Below are 21,490 nucleotides of genomic sequence, written 5' to 3' on the forward strand. Positions count from 1 at the left end.
ATATTAAGAAATTCATGTTAAGAGGTATTTCATAATGCCAGGAATGTGATGGTCTAGTTTTGCTGCAATACTAAGTGATGACTGGTGTGATTAAGCTATGGAAATATGTGCCCTTTGTGCTCAATGCTATCCAAAAACCCTGTATAAAAGTTGCATTCACTCAACATCTCACTGTAACTGCATTGTCAAAGCTCAGATTTTTATCTCAATTTTTTAACCTGCAAATAGGGCACCAACTATTCTGACTGAAATGTCAAGGAAGCTATGCGTACACAGCTTAAATGTTTCATCGTACCATGTAATTTAGTATGTTGAGACATAATCATGTTTTTGATTCTTCCAGCTCACCCATTTTATCCAGAATATCATATTCACATCAACTACTTTGTCACATTTAATTAAATCTAAATTGCTTTTACCTTTACAGGAAATGAAGTATCAATTTTGCATGCTAGAGAAAACCATGAGGCAAAAGGAAAAAGATCGAGAAACTAAAAGGTAGTTTCATGACAAACTGAAGCTTCGCCATTTTCCCTTTTCAATCTGACGCATGGTGCATTTTAACACATGGCACCACTCCACACAATCCATTTTAAATCCACGAGAAACACAAATACTCAAAATAAATCAAGTTTAATTCCCGTCGCACATAAAAATTCAAGTATAGAAAAAAGATTACTTGCGCTGTACAAAATCCAACTTCTTCGAGTAAGTAATACATTAAAATGCAATTGCAAAAACATGGAGACCTAAGAAGATTTTGAGTTGCATTTCTTTGCATGAAGTTAGTAATATTAATACGTTGAAGTGATATGCAACAACGTCAGTCCTTTTTGAAGGCAAAGGCAGCCAACTTGCAAGTTGTGGATACATGTTCTTGCTTCTGTTTTTTGGCTAGGCTCTCAGGTTCTTCAGAATTTTCCTTTTGGTTTTCTGTACCATTTTCACACAGCTCCTCCACACGCTTGCGTTTTTGAACATCTTCTGCATTGGGGATACTGTTGATGCTTCCACTGCTTTTAGCTCTCTCTGTCCAGGCCTAAAAAATAAAATAGCCAAAAGAATAACGTAAAGCTGCTCTGCTGGGGTGGGTCACACCACTGGACCACCACTCAATTCTATACTGGAACTCACTCAGAAGTCACTGAAAGATGAACAACTTCTTTTGAAATGTAATTTCATGCATGTAACCAATTGGAGCAAACATGCCTTGGGGTTAACACTCTACTTATTCCTTCCTGAGTTATACTAGAAATAGAACACAATATTCACAGATCTCCCCAAAGGGCAGAAAAGAATATGCCGAGAGATGAAATATTGCAAACGCGACTACAAATTGCTTATGACCAGAAAAAGAAATGTACGCAAAACTGAGTATGGTAGCTTAGTGTTCATGGTTCTGAACTAAAATTCGTGGCTTTAAATCTCACTGTGCCAAGTTGCAAAAAAGTTCACAAAAAGAAATCTGCTAATAAATGGTTTAGCACCACAAAATGGTATGTTCTATTTCTGCACACTGGACCAGATAGAAAGATTAGGAATAAATGCATGGCTAAAACACCAGCATAGCATGTAGTGACTTAGATTTCCAGGATACTGGGACCAACTTTCAGTCAGAGAAAGCTCCATAGATAGGACAGGGCATCACCTGAATGGGCAAGGCACTTGTGGCTCATGCGGAATTAGTAAATCAGACGTGGGTGAAAATTTAAATTAGTTGGGAGGTGTGTGGGGGTGGCAAGAACATAAGAAATAGGAGCAGGAGTAGGCCATCTGGCCCCTCGAGCCTGCCCCGCCATTCAATAAGATCATGGCTGATCTGTCGTGACTCAGTTCCACATTCCCGCCCCCTCCCCATAACCCTTAATCCCCTCTCTTATCAAAAACCCATCAACCCTCTTCTTAAAAATATTTAGCGAGGTAGCCTCCACCACTTCAACAGGCAGAGAATTCCAGAGATTCACCACCCTTTGAGTGAAGAAGTTCCTCCTCAACTCCGTTCTAAACCGCCCCCACTTTATCTTGAGGCTGTGCCCCCTAGTCCTACTGTCCTTTCTGAGTGGGAAGAGTCTCTCCACCTCTATCCTATCCATCCCATTCATCATCTTATACGTCTCAATGAGATCTCCCCTCATTCTTCTAAACTCTAACGAGTACAAGCCTAGTTTATTCAGCCTCTCCTCATAGCTCAACCCCGGCACCAGCCTAGTAAACCTCCTCTGCACTCCCTCCAAGGCCAAAATATCCTTGCCTAAGTACGGCGCCCAAAACTGCACACAGTACTCCAGCTGTGGCCTCACCAATGCCCTATACAGCCGCAGCAAGACCTCCCTACTTTTATATTCAATCCCCCTCGGTATGAAGGCCAGCATCCCATTCGCCTTCCTGACCACCTGCTGCACCTGCAAGCTGGGTTTTTGCGACTCATGCACAAGGATCCCGAGGTCCCTCTGCACCGCCGCCTGCTGCAGTTTTTCTCCACATAAGTAATAATCCTTCCTACCATTATTCCTACCAAAGTGGACCACCTCGCACTTGCCAACATTAAATTCCATTTGCCAGTTCCTGGCCCATTCGCCCAGCCTATCTAGATCCTTCTGCAGACTCTCCACACCCTCCGCACAATTTGCCTTTCCCCCAATCTTGGTGTCATCAGCAAATTTCGACACCATACACTCAGTTCCCTCCTCCAGATCATCTATATAAATGGTAAATAGCTGAGGCCCCAGCACCGACCCCTGAGGCACTCCACTAGTCACCAACCGCCAATCCGAATAGCACCCATTGACCCCCACTCTCTGCCTCCTATTTGACAACCAGTCTTCTATCCACGCTAACACCCTACCCCCAACTCCATGTCCCCTGACCTTCTGCAATAACCTCTTGTGAGGTACCTTGTCAAACGCCTTCTGAAAATCATGAAAGACCACATCCACCGGCTCTCCTCTATCCACCGCCCTAGACACACCCTCATAGAACTCAAGTAGAACTCAAGGGGGGCAGCCACACCAAGTTAAAAATATTAAGGACTAGCAGGAAAAAAAAATGCAGAAAATGGAAACTAATATTTAGATAGGTATTCTGTATTCAAATAGCAAAAGAATTAGAACAAGTTGGCCTTGTCAGTGACGCCTACATCCCATGCATGAATAAAAAATTAAAAGTACTTTGTATGATATTAAATCAGCGCGTAATATTCAAAGGCAAAGGCATGATTACTCAGTGTAACTCAGTAACCATGGTTAACAAATGAGGTTCAAAACAAAACAGAATCAAGCTACAAGTATGTTAGTATAAGAAAAAGTTTAAGCTGTAAAAAACAATAGAGATACAAAGAAAGTACTGAAGTGCAAACAAGTGGAGAAGACTTGTAAGAGATGTTAAAGCTAACATATCAAAAGAAAAAGGATGCTGGTCCATTAAAAACAGATAATAAAGAAAATGGTAAAGTTAAATTAATATTTTGTACTTGTTTCACACAAAGGAAGAATAATATATGCTACCAGAACAAGGGGACATATAAATAAGTCAAGGAAGGAATGTTGGATTTAATATAAATTTAACAAATGGTAATGGAAAAAATAATGCAATTTTTTGTTTCATTGACCGGTTGCAAGCACAGCCCATTAGCCATCATTTGTTGCTTATCCCTAATTGCCCAAGAAGGTGGTGGTGAGCCACCTTCTTGAACCACTGCACTGCATGTGGTGCAAGCACATTTACAATGCAGTTCGGAAGGGAGTTCCAGGTTTTTGACCCAGTGACAGTTAAGGGAACTACAGCGAACACATGTCCAAAACCAGGTGGTTTCCATCCAAAGTATTAAAATCTATAGACGAGGTAAATCGCTGAAACACTGGTCATGATTTTCTGAAGATTATGTATTTATTTATTTATTGTGGTTAGCATTGCTGCCTCACAGCACCAGGGAACTGGTTCGATTTCCGGCTTGGGTCACTGTCTGCGTGGAGTCTGCACGTTCTACCCGTGTTTGTGTGGGTTTCCTCTGGGTGCTCCGGTTTCCTCCCACAGTCCGAAAAACGTGCTGGTTAGGTGCATTGGCCATGCTAAATTTCCCCTCAGTGTACCCAAAAAGATGCCAGAGTGTGGTGACTAGGGAATTTTCACAGTAACTTTTTTGAAGTCTTAATGTAAGCCTACTTGTGACACTACTAAATAAATAAATTTAAAGAGAAACTTCTAAAGAGCTGCCCTAGCACCTATAATTTAAAACGTAAAATTTAAAATCAGCAGTTTCTCCACGCTGTTTCTTCACAGAAATATTTTGAGTCAGGCTTAGTGCTGCTCAGAAGGAAATCTCTTTAGGTTTGAGCTTAATTTTAGAATTTTTACCTAGTTTTAAACTCTTAGATTCTTTCACAAATTGCTTTTCCCCCCAACCCAGATAACTGATTTCCAATCATTGAAAATAAAGCAGTTGCACTGAAATTGACATTACTCCATTTTCAGAAGAGAAAAATAAAATCAAAGATGAAACGACCAGTTGGTTGATCAATCCAAATCTTTTACTCATCTTCCAAACGTAACTCCTACTCTGCAGTTTTAAGAGTTTGTCTCAAAATTCAGTTCAAGCTCAAAGCACAAAGCACTGCTGCAAAAAGCCCTTGTGTGACTTTTCACTCTTCAGTGTTTTTTCTCCAATTACACGAGCCCAAACAGATGTGTTTCTGCATCCGCCAATCCTGTTTAAATGACATGTCATCAGCTCACAAAGAAACAAAATCAATACTACTAAATTTACATAGGTATGATTCCTCAGGAACATCCACTTCAAATCCATTCAGTTACATTTTGTCTTGTAGTCTGTGAGCAGTGCAATCAACATCAAGAAATACTGCTACCAACACTGTTTCCAATCTGATTGCTGCTAGATTTCCCAGTGTCGATGAAAACAAACAACAACATGATGCATGCAAACCTTTACAGAACTACAGTATCAATTTAACCTATTCCGATCTATAGGTTTAGCCTTGAATGTGGCTTGTTAGGCATTAATTTTACTACACAGATTTACTGAGACTCAAAGTATCTATTCATGTTTTGAAACAGGCATTTGTAAAATATTCATGAGCTCATTGACACCATGTCCAACCAGTGCAATGCAGCAATCAAGATTAACTGGATAGTGAACTTTATAGCTAAAACAACAGACTATGGTGAAGGAATGACTATGAATTATTTACCCAAGAAAATCCATTTTCTTTGAAATGAAGGGAAATAAATTGTACTAGTAATCTTAATTATTTGGAGTTATCAAACATTTTCAAACCATCAAGACAAGACAAAAACTGGTGGATGGAAAATAATAAATATTAAAAATGCCAAAAACTAAATTTCGGGATGGAATTTGATTTTCATACCTTTCTTTCCTCGGACGACAGAATGCGGAATCTGTTCATGCCTTCCTTAATTATTTCTTCTTCCGTTAAATCTGAATTTTCAGCAACAATAGCTTCTCGGCTTTCTTCTAACCAGAGCTGGAAACCTGTCTTTGGCCTTTTTACAAAGAAAACATGCTGTCACTGTATTTTAAAAAATTCAAGCCACTAAATTATTGAGAATTACAATGCAGCACTGATCTTGGAAACAATAACATAAACGTCAAAGCAGAATCTGTGTGGTAACTATCCGGTAAGAGTGCACCTTGAAAAGACAATTTTCCAACAAACAAATCATTATTTTTTTCATATAGAAAGTTTGCCATGGTTTTTGACACAAGTTGTTAGGATTTCTTGGCAGCATAAACGTTATCTAAAGTGCACATCCTTTGTATTTAACGTTAAAAACACTCACTTGTTGTTGTCTGTATTTTTGCTGTCAGGGATGAGTGATTGTGTAGGCCTAGCCTCAATTGCTTTTTCTCCCACTGTTTTGCTGCTGGATTTAGGGATGGTTGACTGGAACAGTGTAGCCTGAGTCTTTGGAAAAAAGGAAACAAGTTGCCAAACTAGATAGAGAGTCCTTAAGTTGGCAAAAAAATGATGATTAATTTGTCATACATATCATCGGTTTTGAATTAACTGCAGATATGTGCAGGACTGTCTCAATCTGTACACAAATTAATTACAGAAATCATGAAATCTAATGCAATTATCACCACATGGGAGATTTAAAAGTTCAAGTTTTTATTTTTACATCTTGCTATACAGTGCGAGAGCTGCAAACACTTCAAAACACTTTTTAAAAACGAGCTTGCAACTACATTGCTTTGAGAGTAGATAATTACAAAGTCATCCTTCAGTGTTCGGAAAAAATAATTTGGTCATACCTACATCAGAAAGGTCGCACACGGTCACAACTTGTTTTTTTTTAAAAAAGCTTCCTCAATTTTTGCATGTATGTGTTAAGAATTTCCATTTAATATTTGATTGATAGATATTTGCTATAAATAACATGTTTCACATTTGAAGAGAGGTCATGAGTATAAGGACACTATCCAGCTACCTAGACAAGTCTGTCAGATTCAGTAATGCCATCACGCAAAGTTACACACTCATTTTCCAAAGAGATGCTCAACAGTGACGAAGGTTTGATAGGTGCTGGCAACTCCTAAAGCAGAGTCACATGGGACAATAGTAGGAGCATGTCAACCACTATTTTGGCTGACAGCGACCAATATAGCACAGAGCAGAGGTCAACCTGGGACTTTCTGGCTCAGTCCCGCAATGGACGTTGCACTTAACCGAGACAACAATCCTGCATTCTTTAAAAAAAAAACACGCAATTCCCAATTCTATTAAAACAAATTCTGAAACAAGTTAGTACCTGTTTGGCCTTTGGTTTTGTGACCAGAGGTTTGAGGACCAGTGATTTCTCATTACTTGCAGACTGGCTATTGTTATTTGACGATTTCTTACCAGTTTTCGTCATGCTATCGAGAATATTGGTGTTACGAGCTTGACCTCCAGCCAATGCAGGAGATATTCCACCAGATGTTACCTGAGAAGGGGGAAATATCAAAGATTTAGGTTAAGTAAATAAAATTAGAAGGAAAAGAAGTTAAAAATAAATGCTTCGTTAATGTTTGCAAAAGTAGAATACTCTGGATGGTGGAAATTTAAACTAAAAGCAGAAAATACTGATAATGCTTAGCAGATTTGGCAGCTTTTGTGAAGACAGAAACAGAGTAAATGTTTGTGGTCTGTGACCTTTCATTGGAACTGAGGAAAGAACAGAGACCTGAAACATTTAACTGTTTCTCTCTCCATGGGTGGTGCCAGACCTGGTTTTAATGTTTGGCTAATGTAAATGAAAGCATAATGCAAATTTTGCATGATGTAAAACCCAAGATCCCAGTATTAGACCACACAGTTTGACTCCTAGTTTTAAAAAAATGTTCTTGTTGACTGTGCATTACTATTTTAATCACTTTTGCAGAAAACTGTATTAAAAACACTGACTCCCAAAAAAAATTCTAGGTGCCAAGTCTGCGTAAAAACTGGAGTAACTCCAGCTTTTTTTTTAAAGTTGCATTTTCAAAATGAATCTCCCACACTTCGAGCACTACAGAGTGCCTCAGGGTGATTCACGCTGAAAACCTGGTGGCGGGACCTATTCCCACCGGAGAGGCCAGCAGCATAGCACTGAGTGGGCCACTGTACATGCATCGATCTGTCATAGCAGTAGACCCACACTGCCAGTCTCCTGACTGTAACGCTATCCCCCCCAATCCCTCTGAGCCAGCCCCAATATCTGCCCTACCTCCTGGCAATCCCGGACTCAACCGCTCCCCAACCCCAATAGCCAGCTCTGATCAGTCCCTTCCCTCTCTCTGCCACTGATCCCAACTGCAGAGTAGCAGCAGGACACCCTCACCCCCACTGATCTCCCCCGAGTAGGCCCCGTGCCCTCAGCACTGCCAATGCCTGGTGGGCAATGCCAAGGTTTGCTTGGACATTGCCACTTTGCCCTTGGACAGTGCCACAGGACCACGCTGGCAAGGGCCAGGGGACACCCCTCCCTTCATCCCCCACCTTCCGGGGGGCTTCCACGGCCACCCTTCACTCCAGCAGGGTTGGGCCACCAGTTTCCTGTTAGTGGGGGACTGTTGTAAACCCCACTGGAGTGAACCATTCCTGGCAGAGGTTGGGGAGAGGGTGGGGAGAAGAGGCTCGTGGACCTGGAGACTTCAGTAATGATAGAGAAAATCCACACAGACATGGGGTAATGAGATAATGAGAAAACCCACACAGACACAGGGAGAACGTGAAAACTCCAGACAGTGACCCAAGTCGGGATCGAACCGGGTCATTGGCCCTGTGAGGCAGCAGCGCTAACCACTGAGCCATCATGTTTGGTAGCTTACAGTTTAGTCCCCGATTGATGCCTTCTGGCTGTTACTACAATAATACAAATGTCTGAGGCTTTTTATAGTTACTTTAAATTTCAAATGTCAGGGAGAGTGGGTGGCAGTTGCTGATGGGCCTTTTGCTGGCTTCAAGTCGTCTGCATAAATTAGTTGTTTCTAGACATGGGTGCACGAGTAGAATCCCCCTTGGAATACAGCAAAACGTGGAGAATGAGCAGGTGCCACGAAGAGTGGGACAAGTTGCTGGAAGAAGGGAAATGAAGGGGAAAGGTTCTCAGTAGGAAGGCACGTCCAACCAGGGTGGTCATGGAGCAGTCCTTCTATCTGAAATTTGGTGAGAGACAAAATATGAGATGTTTGTGCTTCACTAATGATATTCTGAACTTCAATCTCAGAGCAAGACAAGGACTGCATTACCAGTGGCTGTAAAGGTGGCTGTGGCAACTATCCTTTATGTGCGGGGTTCTTTCCAGGGTGGATTTAGAGATATCCACAATATCTTGCAGTTTGTTGTCCACTATTGCATGAGGGAAATCACTGACCATTTAATGAGAATTAATATTTAATTATTTCTTGCCAGTGAAGCGAGCACACAACTTCTCTAGGACTGCTGGATTCCCCAGTAACTGCATATATACTGATTTGATGCACATCAACTCTGTCCTAATCTAGAACCAAAAGGATTGCACTCTCTCAACATCCGGATGTGTGTAACCATAGGCAGCGGGTTGTTGTGCAAGTGGCATTTGAGATACCATAGCAAGGTGCAAGTTTAGGTCAGGCAGGGGACAAAAGAGTCTTGAAGTACAAATACACCAATCACAAAGTTGTTCCACAAATTAGCAACGCCACAAAAAAACCCCAAGCACTTGGTTTTATTTCTAGAAGGATAGAAATGAAAAGCAGGGGAGTTGGCTGTTCCAGTTAAACTGGTTGGACTTTAACCTGGTGTTATGAGACTTCTTACTGTGTTTACCCCAGTGCAACGCTGGCATCACCACATCATCACTTCCTAACTATGTCATTCATCTTTCCTAAGATCTTAAAACTAAAGAATGCTATTAACATACCAGTAAGCCTCCTCCTTCCCCTCTTATTTACAATTCCCTAAAACCCAAGCAACACTACTCTCTGATTCACCCAGTGTTATATTCCTACTTGTTTCAGCCTTGATCCCTTATGTAGGTTTCTCAATGCAAATAACAGAAAGGAAAACATGCACAATCAGTAAGTAACAGTACCTGAAATCCATCCATTTTCATTTTTGTTTTCATACCTTACATCTTTTAAAAACACAACAACTGTCAATGTTGTTTGCTATTTTTGTTCTAGTTTTCTTTTGGGAAGAACCTACCTGAAAAGCATCTTTATCTTCTGGAAAGGCAGATTGCAGTTATGTGACTACAGCCATAAATTATATCAAAATTCTCACATGGATACCAACTGTTTTCTAATAAAGCCTTTGCTTGTATTCAATTATTGGTATTATTAGAGATTATATTAAATAATTGCAAAATCTTTAAGTATAGCATGCATGACCATTTCTTACCTTAAAGGGATTGGGACGTGCGAGCATGCCATTTGTAAGAGTTACTGTTGACAGGAGAGGTATAAAGTTATAAAACCAGAACTTGCATCATGAATAAAAATACTAGTTTCCAATTTCATTAATAAAAAAATTAAACATTGTTCCATGCACCAACAATTGGATGATGTGACTTAGGCACTGACAGCATTTAAAAGGAAGCAACCCTTGATTAAGCATCAAGTTTCAGTTTGCAATGAATGGTCCATTAATCTAATTTGCACGGTTAGCCAACCAATCAGTTGATCCAACACAAATGCGTACGATACAAAGTACGTGTGAACTCATTATGCTAAACGATAGGATTGAAACCTATGGCTTTTGATTGAAACTTACTGACACTAAAGTCAATATACTTTTTAATCACACTTTTAAACATACAAAGTAACTTGTAAAATGGAAGGAACTTCAATTACACCAATGAAAAACTATTCTCATTCATAATTTACATGAAACATAGTTTTGCATGACATACCTGATTTTGGAATGATTTTTTCTGTGGAAACAGGATCTTTATTAAACGGATTTAACCCTGCCAGTACAGAAGGACAACGAGTTAGTTGTATTCAATAAATACTCAACACTAAGCAACTGTTTTCAGCAGATATTGGGTTTCTTCCAAGCACAAATTGCCAGCACAAATAAACTGAGAGATTACTTTTGGAAATCGCAGGAAATCATGTGTCAGTACCTACTTGTACAAACATTTTCATTTATTTATTTACTTCAAGATTCGGAATCCAAAGACCAAATGGATCAGATTATGCATAAAGGAAGAAAAAGTGATGGAATGGGAGACATGTGGCTGCAAAAATAAGAGCATAATTTATTTTATTTAAAAGCCGTTGTGGGAAGAGCTTCACATGAGAGCAGCTATTCAGAAATTTAATAAAACCTAGGGCAGGATTTTTGGGATGGCAGAGTCTGCCCCACAGCGATCTCATGCTCCAATAAGCATTAACTAGCTGAGAGTGGGACATCTGTCTCTCACTCAGGAAGAAGTGCTTTGCATTCTAGTCCTTGCAGAAGCTACTGTGGACAGGGCTGGGACTTTGTGCAGTTCCCAGAGTCTAAGTCTGGGATTCCACAAATAATTAAGTTTGGGGGTCTCAGAGCGGGGGAGGGGAGTGGGGGGAGCGGGGGAGGGGAGTGGGGGGGAGAAAACAGGGGATGGGGTGGAGGTCCTGGGGGTGGGGGGGATCCAATTTTAAAAAAGAGAGAGGGGTGCTCCTCCTCCCACATTTCTCTTCTTGCCCAAGGTATGAACCTGAGTACTTTAAGGATTCCCCATAGTTCAGTACTCCTTCTGCCAGCTTAAAATTCACGGCTAGGCCGGAATCAGCCCTTAGTCAATAATCAACCACTTAAAAGGACTCACTTTGGGTAAGGGTGATTGAGCCAGCTGGCCGAGTATTTTGCTTTATATTATGGCTGAGGCCCCACCTGTCCTAGCTTAGGATTTCAGAGCGGCTGGGGCAGGCAGAAGCCCACCTGAGGAATGTTGCGTTCAACCCTCAAGTACCAACCGAATGGCGTGGGAGGGTAAAATTCTGCCACTGTAGGCTAAACATGGAACAAAGAAATCTAAGAATCTGAACACCTAATTGGTCTCACTTCTCCTTGCATATGGTGCTTCCTCAGGATCCATATCGTTGTCACCATCTTCCTCTGCACAATTCTGAACACCTTCCTCACTGCATTCTTTCTTTTTAACACAATTTTGGGCTGGGAGTTGCACATGTGGCGAATTCCATTCGGCCACTGATCTTCCGTAGCTGTACAAGATAGATGTATTTTAATAACTAGCAAAACCGCTTTTATATGCGAAACAATTCAGCATGAAATGTAGAATAAAATACACGCAGTGATTGAATTCTCTGGCTAATTGCAACTGTTCCATTTATTTGACTGTAATTCTCTCCCTAACAGCATTGTGGGTTAATATGGACCGCAGTGTTTCAAGAAGGCAGCTCACCACCACTTTCTCAAGGGCAACTAGGTATGGGCAATAAATGCTGATGTGGAGATGCCGGCGTTGGAGTGGGGTAAACATAGTAAGAAGTCTCACAACACCAGGTTAAAGTTCAACAGAATTATTTGATAGTAAACCCACAAGCTTTCAGGGTTTGCCCCTTAGTCAGGTGACTCCACTCAGGTTCGTCAGGTGAGTGGAGTCACCTGACTAAGGGGCAAACCCCGAAAGCTTGTGGGTTTACTATCAAATAAACTTGTTGGACTTTAACCTGGTGTTGTGAGACTTCTTACAATAAATGCTGGCCAGCCAGCGATGCCCATGTCCCACAAATGAATTTAAAAAGTTAGCTGGAATCAATAAATCAAAGAAATTTACTGGATTTATGATTGAACCAAAATTCAAACAGCCTAAAATCCAAATTGCCAATTTCATTCTAGAATTTTCCATTTGACTCCTGCTCATGCTTCACAAGAGATTTAAATCACCACTCATGGGATCCTGAAGTGAGATATCAAAATAAAACAGATTTGGGATTTCAAGTTAAGTACTAAGTATCTAACACAAAAAATAAATGGTGAAACAGCAAAACAACACTAAGACATGTTTTGAATGACAAAAAAAATATGGAAACCAAGAAATATGTAACTCGAGCAGCAATGTACAACATCTGATAACAAATTTTGGTGAGATGTTTCAAAAGTCTCATTGATGGTACGATTAAGCTAGAATAACACTGAAGTGTTCACACTGCGTAAAATCACAACTATGATCTCACGATTTGAAATAATCCGGATTCGACCACAGTCCGCCCTGAAGCACACCAGGAATAATCTCGTGTTTTGTACGTGTGTAGTTTTTACTATCATGCTAAATTTAGCTTTGCAAATAATTTATGTGATCTTACGCAAAATATGGCTTCAACAGATAGAACTAGTGAAATCAGGCCAATATGTTTTCCTGTAGCTCATGATTTGAGGGAATCTGGACAAATTAGCAGTGGTTCTTGAGAATCACAGGCATCACTCTCTGTGGAAACATCTGGTTATATTGTTCGACGAGCACCACTCCATCTCAACGGTGGGGCAAAGCAAAGGGACAGGCTTCCAAAAATTAGTACGGAAAGTTAGTATGGGAATTGAAGTCGTTGTTACAAAACTCAACTAATCAGTGAACGCAGAAGTCAGCTCCAAGGTCTGACAGACTTGGACCTCCCCCACACACACACACACAGGCTGGGAGCAGGCTGCAAACGCGTGGTTCAACATCTTTACATTCTTCTATAGTAAGGCAGGCCCAGCTTACCTGTGCTTATAGGTAAAAGGAGGAGTATATGAAAACCCAGGCCAGCTGATTGGGTACAGAGTATCAGAATCAAGAAGTCTACCAGAGAGAGGGACAAAAAAAAACAGGTCCTGGTTAAGAAAAAGAGAGAGGAGTTGAGAAATAGGCTCCAATTAGAAAAAGGGCAGTTGTGAGCAGATTTTAAATGATATGTGCATGGGAGAAAACGTGAAGACCTAAGAAGACAACATAAGATTGGTGATTCTGTGCTGTGAGACTTCAGGGCACGTTCTGCTTGGTGTGGTGATGTCAAAGAGCTGAAATCGTGCTTGTAAGTTGAGTGTACTCAAGGGAACAGAATTTCAGAAGGCAAGACTGAAATCTCCCATTGTTGATGCTGTCCAAGTTGACTTTTGGAGAGAACTCCAAGGTGAGATCTTCAAAGGTGAAGATTGGAAATCCTTTGATTTTGATTTGATTTATTGTCATACGTATTAGTATACAGTGAAAGTATTGTTTTTTGCGCACTATACAGACAAAGCATGCCGTTCATAGAGAAAGAAAGGAGAGGATGTAGAACGTAGTGTTACAGTCATAGCTAGGAAGTAGAGAAAGATCAACTTAGTGCAAGGTAGGTCCATTCAAGAATCTGATAACAGAAGGGAAGAAGTTGTTCTTAAGTTGGTTGGTACACGTCCTCAGACTTTTGTATCTTTCTCCTGACATAAGGTAGTGGGCAAGGGCCTTAATTATGTTGGCTGCTTTTCCGAGACAACTGGAAGTGTAGACAGCATCAATGGATGGGAGGCTGGTTTGAGTGATGGACTGGACTTTGTTCATAATACTTTGTAGTTTCTTGCAATCTTGGATATAGAAAGTGCCATACCAAAGTGTGATACAACCAGAAAGAATGCTTTCTATGGTGCATCTGTAAAAGTTGGTGAGAGTCATAGTGGACATACCAAATTTCCTTAGTCTTCCGAAAAAGTAGAGGTGTTGGTCGGCTTTCTTAACTATAGCGTTGGCATGGGAGGCCGGGACAGGTCATTGGTGATCTGGACGCCTAAATACCTGAAGCTCTCGGCCATTTCTACTTTGTCCCCATTGATGTAGACAGGGGCATATCCTCCACAATGCCATTTGAAGTCGATGACTATCTCCTTCATTTTGTTGACATACAGGGAAGAGATTATTGTCGTCGCACCAGTTCACCAGATTCCCTATCCCTTACCTGTATTCCGTCTTGTCATTGTTTGAGACCCGACCCACTAAGGTGGTGTCATTAGCAAACTTGAAAGTTGAGTTGGAGTTGAGATTCAAGGTACAGCTTGGTATGGCTCAAGTGCTTGTGAGAGAGAAGGAGTTTCAGTGGTTGACTTAACAGTGTGACTAATGGCAGGGTGGATTATTGAGAAATCCAGAGCTTCTGTTTTGGTCGAACCTGTCACTTATTGTGCCTTGTCCGACGAGTTTGCCTGTTAATTCGCATATCCCTCATACTTGCCCTGAACGTGAGTGTATTAGATATTGTAAATTGTTTTGTCTTTCTGACCTTGCCTAGTAAAGTTTACTTTTGTTTGTTTACAACCTGTGGAATCTTGTGGCTTCTTTACAATGCAAGTGCTTTAAATCTCAAACTTCCTCTAACGTTACAAAACATTACTGGTCGCTCACTAGCTCTCAGCAACAACTTGGGGATCGGGTCAAGGATTAATCATAACACCATGCTGTTGGTGTCACTCTACACCACTCTCATCATCTAGCCGACTAAGCTAATCAATACATTGCAATAACAAATTATTAAAAGCAGCAATACCCAGCCTTTGGTTCAGCTTGAAAGTCATCATCTTCGTCTTGCATGGCCAACAATGCCGTAGCTTTCTCCTGTGCTATGTTGCTAAGGTGCTGGGCAAGAGTTAGACGTTTTGAACGTGAAGCATACTTGATAGCCAGATTTAAGACATTCTGGGTCATAAATTCTGAGAGTTCTTCACAGCGGAATTCACGCTCTACCTTACAAGATAGCTAAACAATAAATAGAGTGTTAGTTTCTTTTCCTTCTTCTTCAAAGAAAGTATAATGCTACTGCTCATTTTATAAATCATTATTTAAAAATCAATTCCAAAATATAGAAAAGGTATATTATAACAGTGCACACTATATGACAAAAACAGGTGCAGGAATACTTTGGAGGGAAAAAGCAAAATGCTGTGGATGGTGGGAATCTGAATTAAAGATGAAAATCCCAAAAGTACTCAGCAGGTCTGGAAATATTTTTGAAAGAAAATTTTGATCATTTCCCGTTTTTATTTCAGGAAGTTTTGGGATTCATCTGTGTGCTGTGGTCAAAACATCAGCGCTGACAAACAGAACTCTTCTTTTTGCATATCTACTTTAAGCACTGCCAAGGCAGTTTTCTGAAAAGAGACATGTTAAAACATAAGAACATATGTTGAGATTTTTCATCTTGGACTTATCAGGAAAAATGCAAGAATGCCAAATTTCGAACAATCATAAAAATATACACTAAAGGACAAAAGGATGATAATTGGCTGAGGTGTTGTAATGGAGTAAGTAGTGGGGATCTATACACTCCCCAAGCTCTTGGCTAATTCAAAATGACACAAGGCTTGAATGTCTTCCTTTTGTTTGCGGAGAATGTGTCCTTGCATATGAAAGTATGTCATTTCTAGCAAGCTTAAATGAGGCACATTATGAGCTCGACTGATTATCTTACATTAGGTGATAGTTTAGCAATTAACACACTCAGGGTTGTTCAGCAAGGGCTGCTCAATTGTAGAATTATATCTTATAACAGATGTTTTACTTTGGGTTTTTCCAAGTGTGAGCTGGTTGAGTATGGTGTGCATTCTGCCTATTACAAACAACTGAAGGAACATGCTGTTCTGTCACCCCACACACACACACACACACACACACACACACACACACACACACAATCAACTAACATCATGTATTAATTTCAGTGCCTGTGCAATGCCAGGCAGATAGGGCAGAAGTCCCAAAGTTTGGCTGATCGAATAAAATAACATGCCCCTTCGGTTGTACATTTAAAATTGCATCTACAATTCATCACACAAAATCTCCTTCTTTGTGTGATGTCAACAAAGCTTCCTCATCACAATCAGGAAAGGGAGGATGCGTATATTTGTAAAAACAGCTGTTGAAGATTACATAGAATTTACTCACAGCAAACATCTTCATTAGCAGTTCCTGCTGTTCCTTTAGTGCTTGGTGTTTTGCAGTTTCATCAAATTCATAGCTATTTTCTGCCAGATAGTCAAAATGATTATGAAATAAAACAGATCGCCAGTACTGTTCCTGGGGAGACGGGAAAGAATTTAAAATCACTCATGATATATTTCCAATTAAGTTCCAATACAGGCTTTCTAAATACTGGAAAACATTTCAGGTTGACCTATTTATAGCAACATTGTGAAACTCACAAACAGGTTTATATATAATGAAATCCATCCATAACAGCTACCCATGAGATTAATCACTGCTTAGAGATCCAAGTCACACATTAAGTGCCTGCAGATTCCCACAGTAACATCACATGCAAGAAACTACAATATCGCACCATCTGGCATCTTTCAAAGATTAGAAACAACAGTGTGAGCATGGAAGAGTATTATTTAACTCTGGAATAAGATAGTCTTTAAGAAGCTCTGTAGCAATAATTTTCATCCTTCATCACTTGGATAGTACGCTGGGAGAGTTGGTCATCCACCACTGTCTGATTTTAATTGCTGATAATTTCTTCACTCTGCCAGTTTTCCACCTCCCTAATGCTGATCCTCCAGATTCTCACAAGTCATCTAAGTGGTTTCAATGTTTTCAACATTACAGTCTTTACGAGCCTCTTATTTTGCAAATAGGACAGTGTTTTGAACATATCCACAAGAACCTCAGTGTCATTGGTCATAATTTTTAAAGATTGGTTAATAAATGAATTGGAAGTTAAATTTTTAAAATATTACATCCATGGTTCTGCATACAATTTTAAGCACATCCAATATTATGAAGGACCTCACTTAGAAAATATAAACTCTGAAAAACAGTTAATATTTAGATACAGTCACCAATTTTCCTTGACATTCTGGTTTTCAAAAGAAACCAAATCAACTGTTAACTGAACTTAAAAATTTGGATCAGTTCAAAAGGGAACAGCCACACACCAATTGGCTCACAAAAATAATTCTTTACCATGATTTCTTACAGTTTGAGTAACTAGTAACTTGTGGAGTGCCACAAGGAGCAGTGCTGGGGCCACATTTATTTACAATATACATTAATAACATGGATGAGGGAAGTAAAGTTTATTTATTAGTGTCACAAGCAGGTTTACATTAACACTGCAATGAAGTTACTGTGAAACTGTACTATTGTCAAGTTTGCAAATGACACAGAAATAGAAGGGAAGGCAAGTGCAGAGGATGACACAAAGACTGCGCAACAGGACAGAAACAGGTTAAATGAGTAGGCAAAAACATTGTAGTTTGAATATAATGTAGGAAAATGTGAAGTGACATACATTGGTAGGAAGAATAGAGGAGCTGCTGAATTTTATTTAAACAAAGAAACACTGCAGGAAGTGCAGCACAGAGGAATTTGGGGGTCCTCATGCATAAATCACAAAAAGCTAACATGCAAAGTTCAGCAGGTAAAAGTGAAGGCAAATGAAATATTAGCCTTTATTTCAAAAGGAAATGGAGCGTAAAAATAGGGAAGCCTTGCTAAAACTATACAAGGCATTGGTTAGACCATGCCTGGCATACAATGAATAGTTTTGGTTCCCTAATCTAAGGAAAGATATACTTGCATTGGAGGCAGTCCAGGGGAGGTTCACTAGGTTGATTCTGGGCATGGAGGGATTTTCTTACAAGGAGAGGTGAAGTAGGTTGGGCCAGTACACACTGCAGTTTAGAAGAATGACAGGCAACCTTATTGAGTCATACAGGATTCTCATCGGGCTTGACAGTGTAGATGCTGTGAGGTTGTTTCCCCCCTCATGGGAGAATCTAAAACCAGAGGGAATAATCTCAGATTTAAGCCAATTTAAGACAGAATTGAGGAGGAATTTCTCCCCTCAGAGAATAGTGAATCTGTGGATTTTTTTTATCCCAGAAGACTGGGTTGTTATTATGTTCAAGGCCAAGACTGACAGATTTTTAATCAGTGAGGAAATCAAGCGTTACGGGATAAAATAGGAAAGTGGAATTAAGGATTATCATATCAGATCAGTCACGATCTCACTGAATGGCCAAGCAGACACGATGAACTGAATGGCCTACTTCTGTTCTTACATTTTATGGTCTTGAGTATTAACTTATTACTTAATTTATCTTTTACTAAATCTGTTTTGAAATTAAGAAATAAGCTACAAAGCTTCAGATTTTGAAAACAAGATTGAAGTACTGTCACATAAAAGATAAACAATATTTAGACACTGTTTTAAGATGCTGTACCACAGTACCAAAAAAGATGCTACTTGTCACATACCTCCATTTGTCCTTTTTCTGAACTAGTCTGGCAATAAGGTAGCTTCAGTGGTAGGATTGTTACAGTCGGGCGTGGAAGTGTAGGCGGAAACCTAGATCCTTTACAGGGAATACATCTGTTAACAATAAAATGTCATTTTAGTTCTCAGTGAGATGCTTTAATCATGTCTGTCAGTCTTACATACCTATCCCATAAGCAGAACAAGATCTTCTTTTATTGCAATGTCCAACCTGCTCTAACTGAAACTATAAAAAATGTTGTCATGGGAGTACATAGGCTCATCTATTAAGTGCACGTTAGCAGGAAAATAATTTGAAAGTATTCCATGCAAATTATACAAAAGCTCACAGGTGTAAATGTTTGGTTTACATCCTTAAAAGGTGCAGGTGTTTTTGAGCCATGAAGCAGGTTCATAGTGGGTTCTTTATTAAGCTGAAAAATCCAGAGACGGCAGGAAGTTGGACAGCAAATACAGAGTAGCCTGAAGGAATTAAAAAGGTCCACTGACTGTATTAATTTATACCAAATCAACTCAGGCAGTACTAAGATTATGGATTGGATCACAAAAAGTATTCATTCAGACAATCATAAGAATGGCTAGTAATGCAATGGAAGCATTTATATTGATTATTCAAAGGTTGTAATAGTTTAAATGATTCCATTTCACACACTAGGTTAGGGTAACATAATGTATGTTGCACAGAAGGAGCTGTACCTTTCATCTAGCCCATGCTGTTCTCCCCAGCTTTCTTTCAGAAATTAGCAGCTTTCATTAGTGGAAGCTCAAATTAGTGGAAGGTACAAAATATGAAGGAAATTCAGTTACGCTTTCAAAAAAAAAGTGAACAGATTTCACTTGTGGAAAAGCACCCAGTTATTTCCTTCAAGGTGAACATTGCCACATATGCCACGCAGCCTATGTGATGATGCAACTTAAGCATTATCATACTAAGTAGAATTCCTAGATTGTCAAGTAAACACATTTGGCTACCATATGTACAAGTATCCCAATACTAACTTTGTCATATTAATAATGCATCCTAGTAGGCAAAGATCCATCTGAAAAGTGAAACAAGCTTAAAGAACATATAAATCATTTTTGCACTTTCAAGTTACCTTTGTGCTAGCTTAAAAGAAATTAAACAATTTCTAAAGTTCATGATGTAAAAATAATACAGACTAAGAGTTTCATTTACAACATGGTTCAAAATAGTGCAGTCTAAGAGAGTAACTTGCTCTGGGCAGCTTTCCATGTCTATTGAACAGTAAAAGTGCACACCATACATCCGCTAATTGGCATACTTCTTTTTACCTGAGCTGCTGAGGGTTTTCATGAATACCAACCACCCAGTAATAATCAGATTTGCCCTTGCAATGGTCCCTGGTGTTGGCAATTGGAATCCATGTGTTTCCTACAGATCTATTCAGCATTTGCACTATCCCCGCTGAATCTGCAAATGCTGGGGTGCCTACCAAAACAAAAGGATTAAACATCAGACCAAGTTCCAATTGATTTGCATATTTAGTGTGAGTAGCATTGTTTTGGGATTGTTACGCATTTAAAGACAATTCACAAATACTATTTCAAAAAGACATTCACTATAATACAAATTCAATCAAGTTGTACTGGTTGAGATGTTTAAGATATTTCAACTTCAGATTCAGATCTTCTGCCAAAACATTTATTATGCTTTGAAGAAAAGAAATAAGCATACTTGCTGCAGCAAAACAAGGGCCCAATACAACAATGGAACAAACTTTTATCCAACAAAAAACAATGGCTAAATGTTTATGTTGTCTTTTAAAGAATCAAACAGAAGTGATTTAACTGCCAAAAGTAACAGGATTTTGTTTGAAATATGAAATTAAAAGCAAAAATATGATAAATGCACCACAGGTTGATATACACCCAAGAAAGATAGGCTTGGACTTGAAGAATAGCCCTTCAGCAGTTTATATGAAAGACTTATTCATTCCATCCATTAACTCTGTCTACACTTCCTGCTGCCTCGGCAAAGCAGCCAGCATAATTAAGGACCCTGTGCACCCAGATATTCTCTCTTCCACCTTCTTCCTTCAGGAAAAAGATACAGAAGTCTGAGGTCACGTACCAACTGACTCAGGAACAGCTTCTTCCCTGCTGCTGTCAGACTTTTGAATGGACCCACCTTGCATTAAGCTGATCTTTCTCTACACCCTAGCTATTACTGTAACACCACATTCTGCACTCTCTTATTTCCTTCTCTATGAACAGTGTGTTTTGTTTGTATAGCGTGCAAGAAACAATACTTTTCACTGTATGCTAATACATATGACAATAATAAATCAAATCAAAAACGTAGGGGTAATTCTCACAGCAGGGAGGCATCAGTGGAGGCCATGTAGTGGGCTTTCTGCTGGGTGCAACAGCCTTCGCATGTCTCCACCCACTGGATTTCTGGCATCATCAGCTCCAGCCCAGAAATCAGTGCAGAGCTGAATAAATTAAGTTATTATTTATGTATAATTAGTGGGCTTGGAACTGAAGTCTCTAGGCCAGCTAGCGTCACCTCCCCCCATCCTTGGCTAGAAATGCTTCACTCCAGTGGGTTTTACAACAGCTCTCCACTAGCAGGGAGCTGGCGGTCTGACGTCACTAGAGTAAAGGGGGTCCATCCAGGAGATCAGGATAAGTGGGGGTGCCCCCTGGGCATTGCCAGCCTGATCCATGGCACATCCCAAGGGACAAAGTGGCATGCCCAAGGCCCCTTTGACACTGCCCACCAGGCATCAGGCAGTGCTAAGGTGCGGGGAC

The 21,490-nt window shown here is 39.9% G+C and overlaps 1 protein-coding gene across 3 annotated transcripts in view; it reads right to left on the reverse strand.

The window, feature by feature from the left end:
* Positions 1–644: 644 nt before the first annotated feature.
* The window catches only part of wdhd1 (WD repeat and HMG-box DNA binding protein 1), a 63,094-nt gene continuing 42,248 nt past the window's right edge, over positions 645–21,490 (reverse strand). For 2 of the 3 annotated variants that reach the window (XM_080202739.1, XM_080202740.1), the window contains 11 exons: positions 20,009–20,165; positions 18,697–18,811; positions 16,381–16,512; positions 14,987–15,195; positions 11,529–11,689; positions 10,390–10,446; positions 9,879–9,922; positions 6,787–6,960; positions 5,815–5,939; positions 5,382–5,517; positions 645–1,039 (listed from right to left, as the gene is read on the reverse strand). In XM_080202739.1, coding sequence (XP_080058865.1) covers positions 824–1,039; positions 5,382–5,517; positions 5,815–5,939; positions 6,787–6,960; positions 9,879–9,922; positions 10,390–10,446; positions 11,529–11,689; positions 14,987–15,195; positions 16,381–16,512; positions 18,697–18,811; positions 20,009–20,165 — 1,526 coding nt within the window. In that variant the 3' untranslated portion in view covers positions 645–823. Of the gene's footprint in view, positions 1,040–5,381; positions 5,518–5,814; positions 5,940–6,786; positions 6,961–9,878; positions 9,923–10,389; positions 10,447–11,528; positions 11,690–14,986; positions 15,196–16,380; positions 16,513–18,696; positions 18,812–20,008; positions 20,166–21,490 lie in introns of those variants that run through there. The other variant, XR_013888555.1, reaches the window with a different exon arrangement.

Source organism: Carcharhinus amblyrhynchos, chromosome 14, assembly GCF_965287045.1.
Source record: "Carcharhinus amblyrhynchos chromosome 14, sCarAmb.v2.hapA, whole genome shotgun sequence".
NCBI lineage: Eukaryota > Metazoa > Chordata > Chondrichthyes > Carcharhiniformes > Carcharhinidae > Carcharhinus > Carcharhinus amblyrhynchos.